A 12,500-nucleotide genomic window follows, 5' to 3' on the forward strand; every position below is an offset into this window, starting at 1 on the left:
GAGAGAGAGAGAGAGAGAGAGAGAGAGAGAGAGAGAGAGAGAGAGAGAGAGAGAGAGAGAGAGAGAGAGAGAGAGAGAGAGAGAGAGAGAGAGAGAGAGAGAGAGAGAGAGAGAGAGAGGAGAGAGAGAGAGAGAGAGAAAGAGAGAGAGAGAGAGAGAGAGAGAGAGAGAGAGAGAGAGAGAGAGAGAGAGAGAGAGAGAGAGAGAGAGAGAGAGAGAGAGAGAGAGAGAGAGAGAGAGAGAGAGAGAGAGAGAGAGAGAGAGAGAGAGAGAGAGAGGAAAACAAAAATGTCAGCCAATCCCCCATTGTCTGTGTCCTTGAACGCTTCTTTATTCTTGCGACGCGGGATCGAAGCCTATCAGCTCACGTCTGCACGCAAAGCTTCTGCAATGTCACAAACACAGCAGTCGGTTCAGACGCGTAGGGGCAATGTGTCTCCAAGTTTGCTGATGATGCAAAATTGTGCGGGATGGCAAATGATCACTTCAATCAATTAGATATTCAAGAAGATTTAGATAAATTACAGCAATGGTCTGAAAAGTGGCTAATGAAATTTAACACAAGTAAATGCAAGGTTATGCACATAGGTAAAAATAACAGTAAGTACGATTACACCACCACTGACTCCCCCTTTCCGAAAGTACAATTACAGAGAATCATCTATCTTCTTACGAAACGACGAGACACCAGTGTCTTGGTGCGAGATCGTTGGAAAGTTTTTTTTCAGTTGGCACCACTGACACATTTTCAGCACACGTCTATGAGTGACATGACAAGCAACACAGATGACATGTGTATCTGAAAGATCACACCCAGAGTTACCAACTGTACGATTAGATTGTAACATACCACCAGAGGTAACATACTGTTTCTGAAACTCTCTCTTCCTGATCTTCTTCCTAAATCTTCATGAACCTTAAAACTCCAACTTTTGGTTATTGTGTTTTGCTGACATTCACCAGCCATTCTGTCCTCGGGGATAATATCGCGTGGAAGTCGTAGCATAGAGTTTGTAAATGAGAGTTTTAACGAAAGAACCACAACGGAGAGATAGCAGATATTAAAAAAAATTATTTGCTGGGTTATAAGACGCGCTTTTTATTTTCAAATGTATAAAAAAAAATTCCCTGCATTTGTCACAATACTGTATTTCGTGCACAGATTCGTACGTTTCCACTACAAAGCCACTTAAAGTTATCTTTCAATAAATATATGACGAAACATACTATTTTTTTTCCACAAAATGTCCTTGTAAAATAGGGGTGCGTCTTTTACGAGGGTGCGTCTTCTACGCCGGCTAATACAGTATTCAACATTCTTATCTGAGCAGAGTGTAAATTACTGTATCAGAAACTCTATCCTCCTAAACTTCTCACTAAATCTTCCTAAACCTTAGAAATCCAAATATTGTGTCTCCTTGGCAATAGCCATCGCTTCTATCCTTAGGGACAATATCGCGCCGAAGAGGTGGGGTGATAGTAAGGGTAGAGGAGATATTTAAGATGAGCGGTAGCAGAACGGAGGGAAAATAGAAATAAAAAATGATTAGCATTATTCTTTGAGTGAAAGATTGGTTACAAAAAAAAAAGTATCTCTGGTCGTAGGGTTGTAACTGAAGTTATTTTAGTTCCTATTAAAAAAAAAATGGGCAGGTCAGCCTGTATATAGAAAAAATAAATCAAGAATTTAGATTAACAAAGAAAATTAGGTGGAACAACAAGACAGTTTGTTGATAAAAGGTGAACTGTTGATGGAGAAAAACTGGAAAAAATTTAAGTGAAGACTTCGTTCTGTTGTAGACTTGGGCTTTAAATGATAATGACGATGAAAGCACCGCTGTTAGCCGTTGAACAATCATACACACATATATACATACATACATATATATATATATATATATATATATATATATATATATATTCTATATATATGTAAGTATATATATATATATATATATATATATATATATATATATATATATATATGTGTGTGTGTGTGTGTGTGTGTGTGTGTGTGTGTGTGTGTGTGTGTGTGTGTGTGTGTGATATAAGCAAAATAATCAAATGACCATTTTCTAAGATGAATAAGGTTCTCAAAGAATATATTTAGTCTAATTTATAGAATCATGATGTCAATGTATATATATTACAGTTACGCTACTGAAAGCCGACGACACAGACGACAATGATCAGAATTGTGTCAGATCTAATTAACATCTACAAAGATTTCATGGGAAATTGTCGATTTTCTTTTTATAATTACTGAGGATGTATGAGTATACTAATGTTTTGAGGGCTAAGAGGTAATTGTAGCGATGTCTGATGAACTTAACACTTGAAAAATTAAAATATTTATTCTTTTCGGCAAAATGTCGACAACCCTGCTGTTATCTTTTTTTTCAAGAAAAAATGAGAACAAATGTTCTAAAGTATTGTTCAGATTGCTTTTTATTGTTATTTAAGGCTAAATGATGTCTTGATTAACACTCCCTCGCTATAATTTCCAAGCTTACAGTATTACAATACTACAAAATGAACACAGCTAAAGAATAAAGAGATTTCATAATAACTTCTAAACTAGTTTACTAAGTAACACCAAATACTAGTTACATCGGAAATCAAATGTACACCAAATCGAGTTACATCAATTTCATCGTCTAATATCACCGGTTTTTTTACACTCATTTTACGAAAGAATATATACAATATTTTACGTCATATAATAGTGAAGGCAACGTTGGAAATCGACATTACGTGAACCAAAAAATTAAAATATTTTATAGATGTGTACTGATACAGGTAATGGTGATAATGGGGAAACTGAATGGTGCTGATGAACTTTTTGTGTCCAATATAACGAAAATACTTAAAAAACAATGGCAATGGTGGCCAAACTACTAAAGGTGATAATGCTGAATAGTGAATACAATAAGTTTGGTTGTGAAACATCTTACCACAATGATACATCAGTTAGAGCAAAGAAATCGAACAAATAAATGAACAAATAGGTAAGTAAACAAATTAAAGAATAAAAATAATTAATTGATAAGTAAATATAGATCAAATAATGATAAAAACAGGAATAAAAACATGGTGAATACAATAAGTTTGGTTGTGAAACATCTTACCACAACGATACATCGATTGGAGCAAAGAAATCGAACAAATAAATGAACAAATAGGTAAGTAAACAAATTAATGAATAAAAAATAATTAATTAATAAGTAAATATAGATCAAATAATGATAAAAACAGGAATGAAAATAAAAATAATAGTAATATTACAATCCTTATTCATAATCGTACCGTTCACAATAATCTAGAATTACCATAACTTAGTCTCGACCATAAAGCATTGTAGAAAATAAGGTAAATAAAAACATAGGATGAAATAAAAGGGCAAATGAAATTAGAATATAATACATAAATAGAAAACGAAAACGAAAAAATTCATACACATATTGCTGTAACAATCTGATTAGTGTAAAAGACGTGAAGGGGTATATCAGATGATATACACCGGGGCTACAGTACAGTGAAACTTACAGGTCCAGTAACGTCCAATTTACTGTCTGGCGTCTTCTCAGGGAACGGAGGCACTTTGGTCAAGGTGTCCCCTTCCTTAGCGTCCGGCTGAAAGTCCGGTTTGACCTCCAACGGTTTGATCTCTATCTTGGTCACCGGTTTCTCCTCCACTTTCTCCTCTGGTTTGCCTTCAGACTTGGTCTCCGTTATCGGTTCGGTTTTGGTCTCTGTTTTGGTTTCCGTTTTGGTCTCCGGTTTCGCCTCAGTTTTGGCCTCCGGTTTCGCCTCAGTTTTGGTCTCCGGTTTCACCTCGGTTTTGGTCTCCGGTTTCACCTCGGTTTTTGCCTCCGGTTTCGCCTCGGTTTTGGTCTCCGGTTTCACCTCGGTCTTGGCCTCCGGTTTCACCTCGGTCTTGGCCTCCGGTTTCACCTCGGTCTTGGCCTCCGGTTTCACCTCGGTCTTGGCCTCCGGTTTCACCTCGGTCTTGATCTCTGGTTTGCTCACAGGTTTTGTCTCTGTCTTGGTGGTGTCCGAAACCACCTTGGGAGCCTCCTTCTCCTGTTTCTTGGGGGCCTCAGAGTCAGAGGTCTTCTTCTCGTCCGTGCCCGCCCCGGTTACTCCATTCCCGGTAGCCACCATGACTGTATCAGACACAATTGTCTCTATTCTACCGGCTACAAGTTTCCTTTCCTCTTGTTTTCCTTTGTTGTTGTTGTTGAACGAAGGGATGGGACAAGGGAGTTACACTGAAATTCACCGGCTGCCGGAAACTTTAGCTAAATCACCAATAAAAACACTCTACCATTCGCTCGCAATGCACCAGCTCGTCTCAGTGTCAACGTGCCACCAATCACAGGCTATTTGTTTCTTCGCAAACGAGGAACTTTCGCGGTGGTGGCGAATAAAAGAGTGCGGCAACGTACGTGGTTTGTCGACCAGGACCTGACTCGGCCAAGTTCGTGCACACTCGGTATAAATACAGAGACTATTGATTGCGGACATCTCCGCTGGATGGCGCGCGGGAAGCCACCGTAGACTTCCACATGTCGCTTGCCTTCTAAACTTTCTCGCAATACTTTCTCAGGGAGAATATTAAACAAAAAGTATCCATTGTACTCATTCCTTTATATTTTAGTCTATAATATATGTTGCAACACTTTGAAACAGTTTAAAGATAAAACAAAAGTGGTTTAGAGTGATATTCTGCAATATTTGTTGTTGAAGTTATGTAAAGAGGTATATAGCGCTAACTATAAGTAGTATATTTGTTTTCACGTGATATTGTTATATAAATAAACATATTTGAAATGATAAAGCATTTCAGTCAATATCCTGAGACAAACTCGACAAAAATCAAAGAAGTTGAGAGCGTCAACTTTACATTTCAGACGAAGTAAACTTACATTTGTTGTCGGGCGATGACGCAAGACCTTCAAACCATCACATTTAATCGCAAATAAAAACACCCCATAGCCAATCCAAAGGCAGACATCTCCTCCCATACTACGTCCATAAGTGTGACCAACACTGGGACAACGATACCAAGTCACAGAAGACTGTATTGCAAAGTAATTTTTTTGATTATTTCGAAATCAGCAACACGACTGACGTAAAGCCAAGCCCTCTAGCTTCAACCAATCAACGTTCCAGATTCCAAGGGTGTGTCACGTTCGAGATTTCATCATAACTTGTTTCGTCAGACGGTCGATCTACTGCGCAGGGCCTCCCGATGTAGAATTCGTGTAGGTCGACATCAAGAATACATTTGTTGTCGTGACCAACCATCTCCGCCTAATACCGAGATAAACAATAAGAAAATAAAAATCAACAAGTGAAATTCGCGATTTGGCATTCCATCTACCACGTGTTCAGACGACCTCAAGCAACGTGACCAAGTATTCCATTATGAATCTAGATTTCGAATTTCAAACTTAAAGAAAAATCACATATATTCGCATCAAATCAATTGCACTGCAATTTTTCATTGCGGCGCTTTTTTTTGTTGGCTAAAGATGTGGTAGGAGTGACCCATTTGTCGCGTCCTCATAGTTCCCGCCAAAAAGGAGAACCCGACTCAAGCTGAATTCACAAGGTGACCTGAAGGTGAACTGGGAGAACTGATGAATGAAAAGCAATACGCGCCAAGCCCAAGAAATGGCAAAAACCGAAACAGGAGTTCCCTTTCTCTCCCTCTTTTTTGCTCTCTCTCTCTCTCTCTTTCTCTCTCTCTCTCTCTCTCTCACACACACACAATACGCAAGGACACTGGTACGGTGGTACCCCAGCCTGAGATATCGGTACTTCATGATACAGCTGTACTCTTTCACCTACTGGTTATAATGTAAACATCATTCTACATTCTATTTGATTCCGTGGCACCCTTTCAGTAACAAAGAACATAACAATGAAGAAGACTGCAAGAGACCATAAGGCCTACACTAGGCAGTTTCATGTCCATTACCACCTATCATCCCCACCCATAAAATTATCTAGTCTTTTCTTAAAGCAACCGATAGTTTCTGAGCTCAATTTATGGTTACTAAGCCTATTCCATTCGTTGATTACTATTTTGGTAAACCAGCTCCTCCCTATCTCCATTTGCTTTCCTGTGCCAGATGACACTTTTCCTTCTGTCTGTCGCGATGTAAGTAAATGGGAGCGTTCACACACAACCGCGCAGTTTTTCCTTGACTATGCGATACCGCCACGGTTTCCGCGTGCTTCAAACCGCTGATGTGAACAGGGCCTATCTTGGTAAAACCTTTCCATACAAAGGTAATGGAGGTAAGGTCACCATACCAAGACAGCAGAACAGGCCTCGTAGTAATGGATTTAAATTGGGAAATTATAGGTTTACCAACAGAATAGTTAACGATTGGAAAAGACTAAATAACCATGTCGTGAGCGCTGAAACAATTGGTCCATTTAAGAAATGATGTGGCAACTTTATGGATAAGTATGACAGATGGTAATGGACATGGAACTGCCTAGTGTAGGCCTTATGGTCTCTTCCAGTCTCCTCAATTCTTATATTCTTCTGCTCTTTTTATTCTAGATGCCTCCAGACTACTCGATAGAGCCGAGGTTCTCAGCCTGTTAATTCACGTACTCATGTTTTGCTGTTCTTTAGCCTCCCGGAAACCAATTGAACACTGAAACTAATCGCTAAAGATCCACTAAATCACACTAGATGGTTATGGATCGACGGGTGAGACTCCCATGGACCTGCAGATGTTTATGAACTCACAGAGTATGAAGCCCACAAGGTATGGAACCCACAGGGGACGGAGGACTCAAATTACCTACTGCTCCCCTAAACCCGTTTCAGTCTCGGAGCGGGAGCTTTGTCTTACCGCTGATCCCCCCGGATTGGATAACCTTACATATTTTGTTCTAGTTAACGCCAAACGATTCCATTCAGCTGAAAGAAACATCACGTCCTGAGAGGGTTACCCCTAGTAACCGGTGTCCGTCATATAATTTCCAAAATATTCGAAATGGTAATGCAAATTTTCTGGCATCCTTCGAGTTCGACCCTTCTGGAAGGTTGACCAAAACAAATACACACGACAGACGACTTTTTTTTTTCCTGCACGTCTTAGAGAATCCTCAAGAAAGTGAGTCTGCGGCAATTGTTGTGCAAGTCTACGGCGCTGTGTGGTACAGCCGCTGGAAGATTGGGTTCCACGCCGTTGGGAGAGACCGGGTCGATTTATTGATTATTTCACAGAGTCAGCAAGGTCGTTGCCTACATACTGCACGCAGCAGTGGCTGTCACGTCTTAGTTTTGCATGGTCCTAGATCATTGTTAAAAAGAAAGTAGTTTAAAGTTCAAACTTTACGTAATTTAGAATTTCTTTCAATAATATAGTATATCTACCTGATTATAGCTCTTCCCAGTATTTAGGACATTAGACACGAGTTTTGAGAAAAATATACCCTGGCTTCAATTTCGAAAATGAAATTTGAGAAGGGGAGGAAGACCAACACTTTAAGGTCCATCTTGGACCCTCACGATATTGGAATCCAGAGTTCCAGCTTTCTTTATTCTTCGGATATATCCCCTGTTCACCTCCATTGAATGAGCACATAATATGAAAAAGAAAAAAAAAATCGCTCAACCAGCGAAAAAGTTAAATTGCGATTTTAGGAAGAATGACGTCTTGTTGTGACGTCACAATGTCTGAAGCTGAATTGAAGCAGGACTTGTGCCTCAGCAGGCAGACGGGTAGTCGAGTATTTCATGTCTTGGTGTTGCTTCATTCATTCCTGGATAATCAATTCTAAACCGATTTTAGGTAAGTCTATTCATAACTCTTTATCGATAACCGTAAAAACAGAAAGAAAGGGAAAGAGAGAGGAGGTGAGACGAAGACAGGGAGAAAAGGAGAGAAAAGGAGAGAGAAAGAAAGGGAAAGAGAGGGGGAAGAGAGTGAGATAGAAAGTAATCGAGGAAATGAAAGAAAGAGTGAGAAAAGGGAAGAAAGAGGGTGAGGAGGAAGAGAGAGAGAGAGATTGAGAGGGAAAGAGAGAAGGAAAGAAAGAGGGAGATAGGGAGGTAGAGGATGAGGGAAGGAAGGGAGAGACGGAGAGGGAAAGAAAGAGAGATGGAGTAAGAGATAGGAAAAGAGAGGAGGAAAGAAGGGAGAGACGGAGAAGGAAAGAGAGAGATGAAGTAAGAGATAGGGAAAGAGAGGAGGAAGGAAGGGAGACAGAAGGAAAGGGAAACAGAGCGAGATGGGAAGAGTAAGAGTAAAAATGATAGTGGGAGAGTACGGTTAGACAATGAGAGTGAGAGGGTGAAAAAAAAAAAACGAAAGGGAGGGGGGAGAGAGGGAGGGAGGGAGGGAGATAGTCAGGGAAAGAGTGAGGGAGGAAGAGAGGAAAGGAGAGAGGGGAAAAGAGGGAAAGTGAGAGTGAGAGAAAGAGAGAGAGGAGTGTGAGAGCTAATGACAATTCCTCGGTTTCTTCTCAGTCGCTTCTGTCCTGTCGACCACAATTCTTTTGATCTGTCTCCGTTCGGCTGTTCCTTATCGACTGAAGTCGTGTAAAGGCGTTGTCGCACTGAGCTATTTTTCCTCAGACTGTTGGATCAGATTTGCAACCCACAGCTTTCGGGAAGGAAAATGGATATGCTGGAGGAATATAACTTTCTTCCAGCATATTAAGTGACATTCTATGTAAATTGTTGAGAAAAGAAAATAGCTTGCCCTAATTATTCTATGACGGAAAAAGTACTGGAGGTAGATGGTACCGTATACCACGTGATCTCCCTCTTCCCTTTAACCCCCCCCCTCTCTCTCTCTCTCTATCTCTTTCCACGTGCACCAGCGGCAATGATACATACACACATACATACCAATATTTTCCATCTTAACAACTATTTGAAAATGCAGATAGAAAAGAAAGAAAAATAAAAGTAAATAGATAAATAGATAAATAAAAATCAATAAAATGTGCCTGAAGAATAATGCAGACTGATGGAGAGTGCATCCACCAGACTTTGAATGGACAGAATATGAAATCCCATAGGGTAGCTCATAGAAATAGATAAATAGGTAAAAATAAATAAATAAATAGATAATAGAAATAACCAGCGAAAAAAAATACACGGGAGCGACGAGCGATTTCGCTCGGGAAAGTTCCAATGTCGCTCTCGCAAATCCAATAGCGGGAGCGATCCCCCCCCCAAAAAAAAAAAAAAAAAAATCGCTCCCGCGGCAAGATTCAACGTTTTTCATGCATTATCCATCATTTGGCAATCCCTGAATCCCATCACCATTGATGAAAGGATCAGAGCAAACACAATTTACCCGTGATCAATCATTGCATTATCAATCGATATCATAAACGCAACGCATCAATCAACTTTATTTTTTTGATGTACGTACGTATGTGTACGCGGTATAGCTGCTAGAGTTCAATGGCTTACCAAGCCTAGCTTCGTATCAGCTGCATGCGCGCGTATACTAGTACACTAGTACATGTTGACTAGACTCTACACGACTATCGTGCTATATAATGTCGCTAGTTGCGAATTGCATGGTACCTGTATGCAGGGAAGTTCATTGGTTGCATGCAGCTAGCTGCCCAATCAACGCGCTGACTACATGTACAATGCACCATACCCAATACCACATCACCGCATGCATACGTACACTGTACATATGCAAACTCGCTCGAGGCCTAGGAGGGAAACTGGGAAATCCCATTTATAACCTCGTTCGCGTATTTATGAGAAAACAAAATAGAATCAAATGTTTGGTTAGTAATTGAAAGTAAATAATTTTAAGTATACATATGATTATTTGATAATTATATATACATGGCTCTGGAAAAAGAAAAAGTATTTTTCCCTGGAAATAACAGTAATTTGACTTCGTCTAGTTAGAAACGTAGATCCTTTACTACAACAACCATGATCTAGCAACAACAACAAGGACAAGTGTAACCTAACTGCATGATTCCGCACGAGATTCCTAGTACTTTTTGTTTAGTCAGTCACACACACACACACACACACCTACCTCTCGTGGGCAAGGATGATTTATTATCATCATCATCATCATCATTATTATTATTATCATTATTATTGTTGTTGTTGTTGTTGTTATTGTTGTTGTTATCATTATATTTGTGTGTGTGTGTGTGTGTGTGTGTGTGTGTGTGTGTGTGTGTGTGTGTGTGTGTGTGTGTGTGTAAGGTCACATTATTACTCATAGATAGAGCATATGTTAACTCTGAGCTCTCATCCGGAAGGGTAACAGCTATCGATCGCGAGTCCAACACATGATTCAAGAAAAGAAAATATCTGCGTTGAAAGGAGACATAGACTGTGTGTATGTGCGCGCGTGTGTGCGCCCAACCTAGCGCACCTAATCCCGCAGGCACAATCCAACCTACTCTTGTTGGCCTTTGTAATCCTAGGAGTGGCCACTTCAGGCTTGATCCTAAGTGTGTTTCACCAACCCCATGATGGGACAGTGACCTTGGTCCATCGATGCGTTTCCTTTGTTTTGTGTTAATTCCAGTCCAGCGTCTAGATCAACTGTAGAATATCCCTTCACCCCACACACACGCACGCGCGCGCGCGTGCCTAGGGTAGAAATTGTACAATTGAGTGTTGCTGGCGTGAACATTCTACAGTTAATCATGACTTGTGATACATAACCTAACCTAAGCAAACCTAAGGTAACCAAACCTAAGTAAATCAGACCTGTGTTAGTTGGGGTGGAAATTCTATAGTTGATCAGAGTGTGGGGGACATTCTACAATTGAGTGTAGTTGTGGTGGATATTCTACAATGGATCCTAGTATTTCTTACTTCTGAAGCAGGAGACACCTACGCAGGCAAATTAATTAATCATGCCTAGGTACTCCCCTTCCCCCTTTGGTCTTTTAAGGCCCTGTCCAAACTAGCAGTTTCATCCGCGGTGGTTCATTACAACGAAAGTCAATGGGGGGGTTCACACACAACCACGCAGTTAGTGTGAACAGAGCCTGCGAGTATAGAGAAGCCTAGTTAAGTTGACGTTTCACAAGATTTAAATATAAAAGTGCAGGAAACAAAATAGATTTAGATACTGTAGACATTTATGCACCACAGCAATGTATCCACATACACCATCCATTAACGTTAAAATGTCCGCATCTTTAAAGGCATCTTGTTTCTAGAAAAACAACAACAAGGTTTCTGTATCTCGACATTGCACCAGCGAACGCATACTATATAGATAACGTTATGCAAATAACAAACATGAAAGATCTTATCTGCCATTATATCTTTTTCACATTCCACTGTAATTACCTCTTTATAAATGCTCATTTTCCTTCTCTCCAAATAACATATGCGTCTTATGCGTTATATCTGACAAAGGGAAGTAGGCGGAATAGAGGGATGACCCGTGTCATAAACGCCACTGTCATAAACGTCGGTGACTTAAAAGTATTTGTAATAAACTGAGACTTAGTTCAATTTCCGAAAGTTAAAAATTTCCAGGAACAAATGAGAATATAACAGAATATATATGTATATATATATATATATATATATTCATATATATATATACATATATATATATATATATATATATACATATATATATATATACATATATATATACATATATATATATATATATATATATATATATATATATATATATTTATGGTTATTTCCATGAATTTTACACTAATAAAATAATAATAAAAATAGTTACATTTGAGTAAAAGATTGCCAATGCAAATCTAAACCAAACAGGGAAAACAACTCCGTTAAGATAAAAGGTGACACATTCAACACTTAAACTGAGAAAATTTTACTTAGGCGGCAGCACCCTTGTAAAGAAAGAAAAAATAAAACCAAAAAATCTTCGAGAGGACTCTGAGCTGCCTTTATATGGTATACAGAGCACGAGGGTTGCCAAAAATCGCTAGGGCATGGGGCTGACAACCCAATGGCTCTAATTTAGAAACAGACATACATAACCTTTATTTACTAATCTTAAACCTATTCAGAGCCCATTACATAACTTATGGGCTTCACATCTTAACCTAAAATGTCAATTAAACATATAAAAATATGAATAGACAATGACCCGGTCATCTCGGATTGCCGGGGAATCCAAAATCCCTTTCATTTCTGGTCAGGGAAACAAAGCGCGTTAAACATAAACTAAACTACATAGACAGGAGGTGCGTGTGAAGTCAAGCCTCCTTGGATCCACACCGTACTTAAAAATACATACATACATGAAGCATTTGTTTTCCCAAACCAACTGCAGGGCATGAAAATAACCCTGGATTATAATAATCATTGTAGGTATTGGAATCGGACTTGTATCGGAATCATTCATTTATTCATTTATAATTTGTTTATTTATCTATTTATTGTATCGTCCGATCACTAGTAAAAACGCCGCAAATATCTTCGATCAATTAACTCCACAACTGAGAGAACAATCAACAGATCAGTG

General features: G+C 39.3%; 1 protein-coding gene across 3 annotated transcripts in view; it reads right to left on the bottom strand.

The window, feature by feature from the left end:
* Positions 1-12,500, bottom strand: part of LOC143027243 (solute carrier family 2, facilitated glucose transporter member 1-like) — a 439,287-nt gene that overhangs the window by 340,699 nt on the left and 86,088 nt on the right. The window contains exon 1 of one of the 3 annotated variants that reach the window (XM_076188497.1): positions 3,547-4,464. The exons of the other annotated variants lie outside the window; for them this stretch is intronic. Within the exon in view, the coding sequence (XP_076044612.1) occupies positions 3,547-4,164 (618 nt within the window). The 5' untranslated portion in view covers positions 4,165-4,464. Of the gene's footprint in view, positions 1-3,546; positions 4,465-12,500 lie in introns of those variants that run through there. 3 annotated transcript variants of the gene reach the window in all.

Source organism: Oratosquilla oratoria, chromosome 7 (genome assembly GCF_046742065.1).
Source record: "Oratosquilla oratoria isolate Oo_2021 chromosome 7, ASM4674206v1, whole genome shotgun sequence".
Classification (NCBI taxonomy): Eukaryota; Metazoa; Arthropoda; class Malacostraca; order Stomatopoda; family Squillidae; genus Oratosquilla; species Oratosquilla oratoria.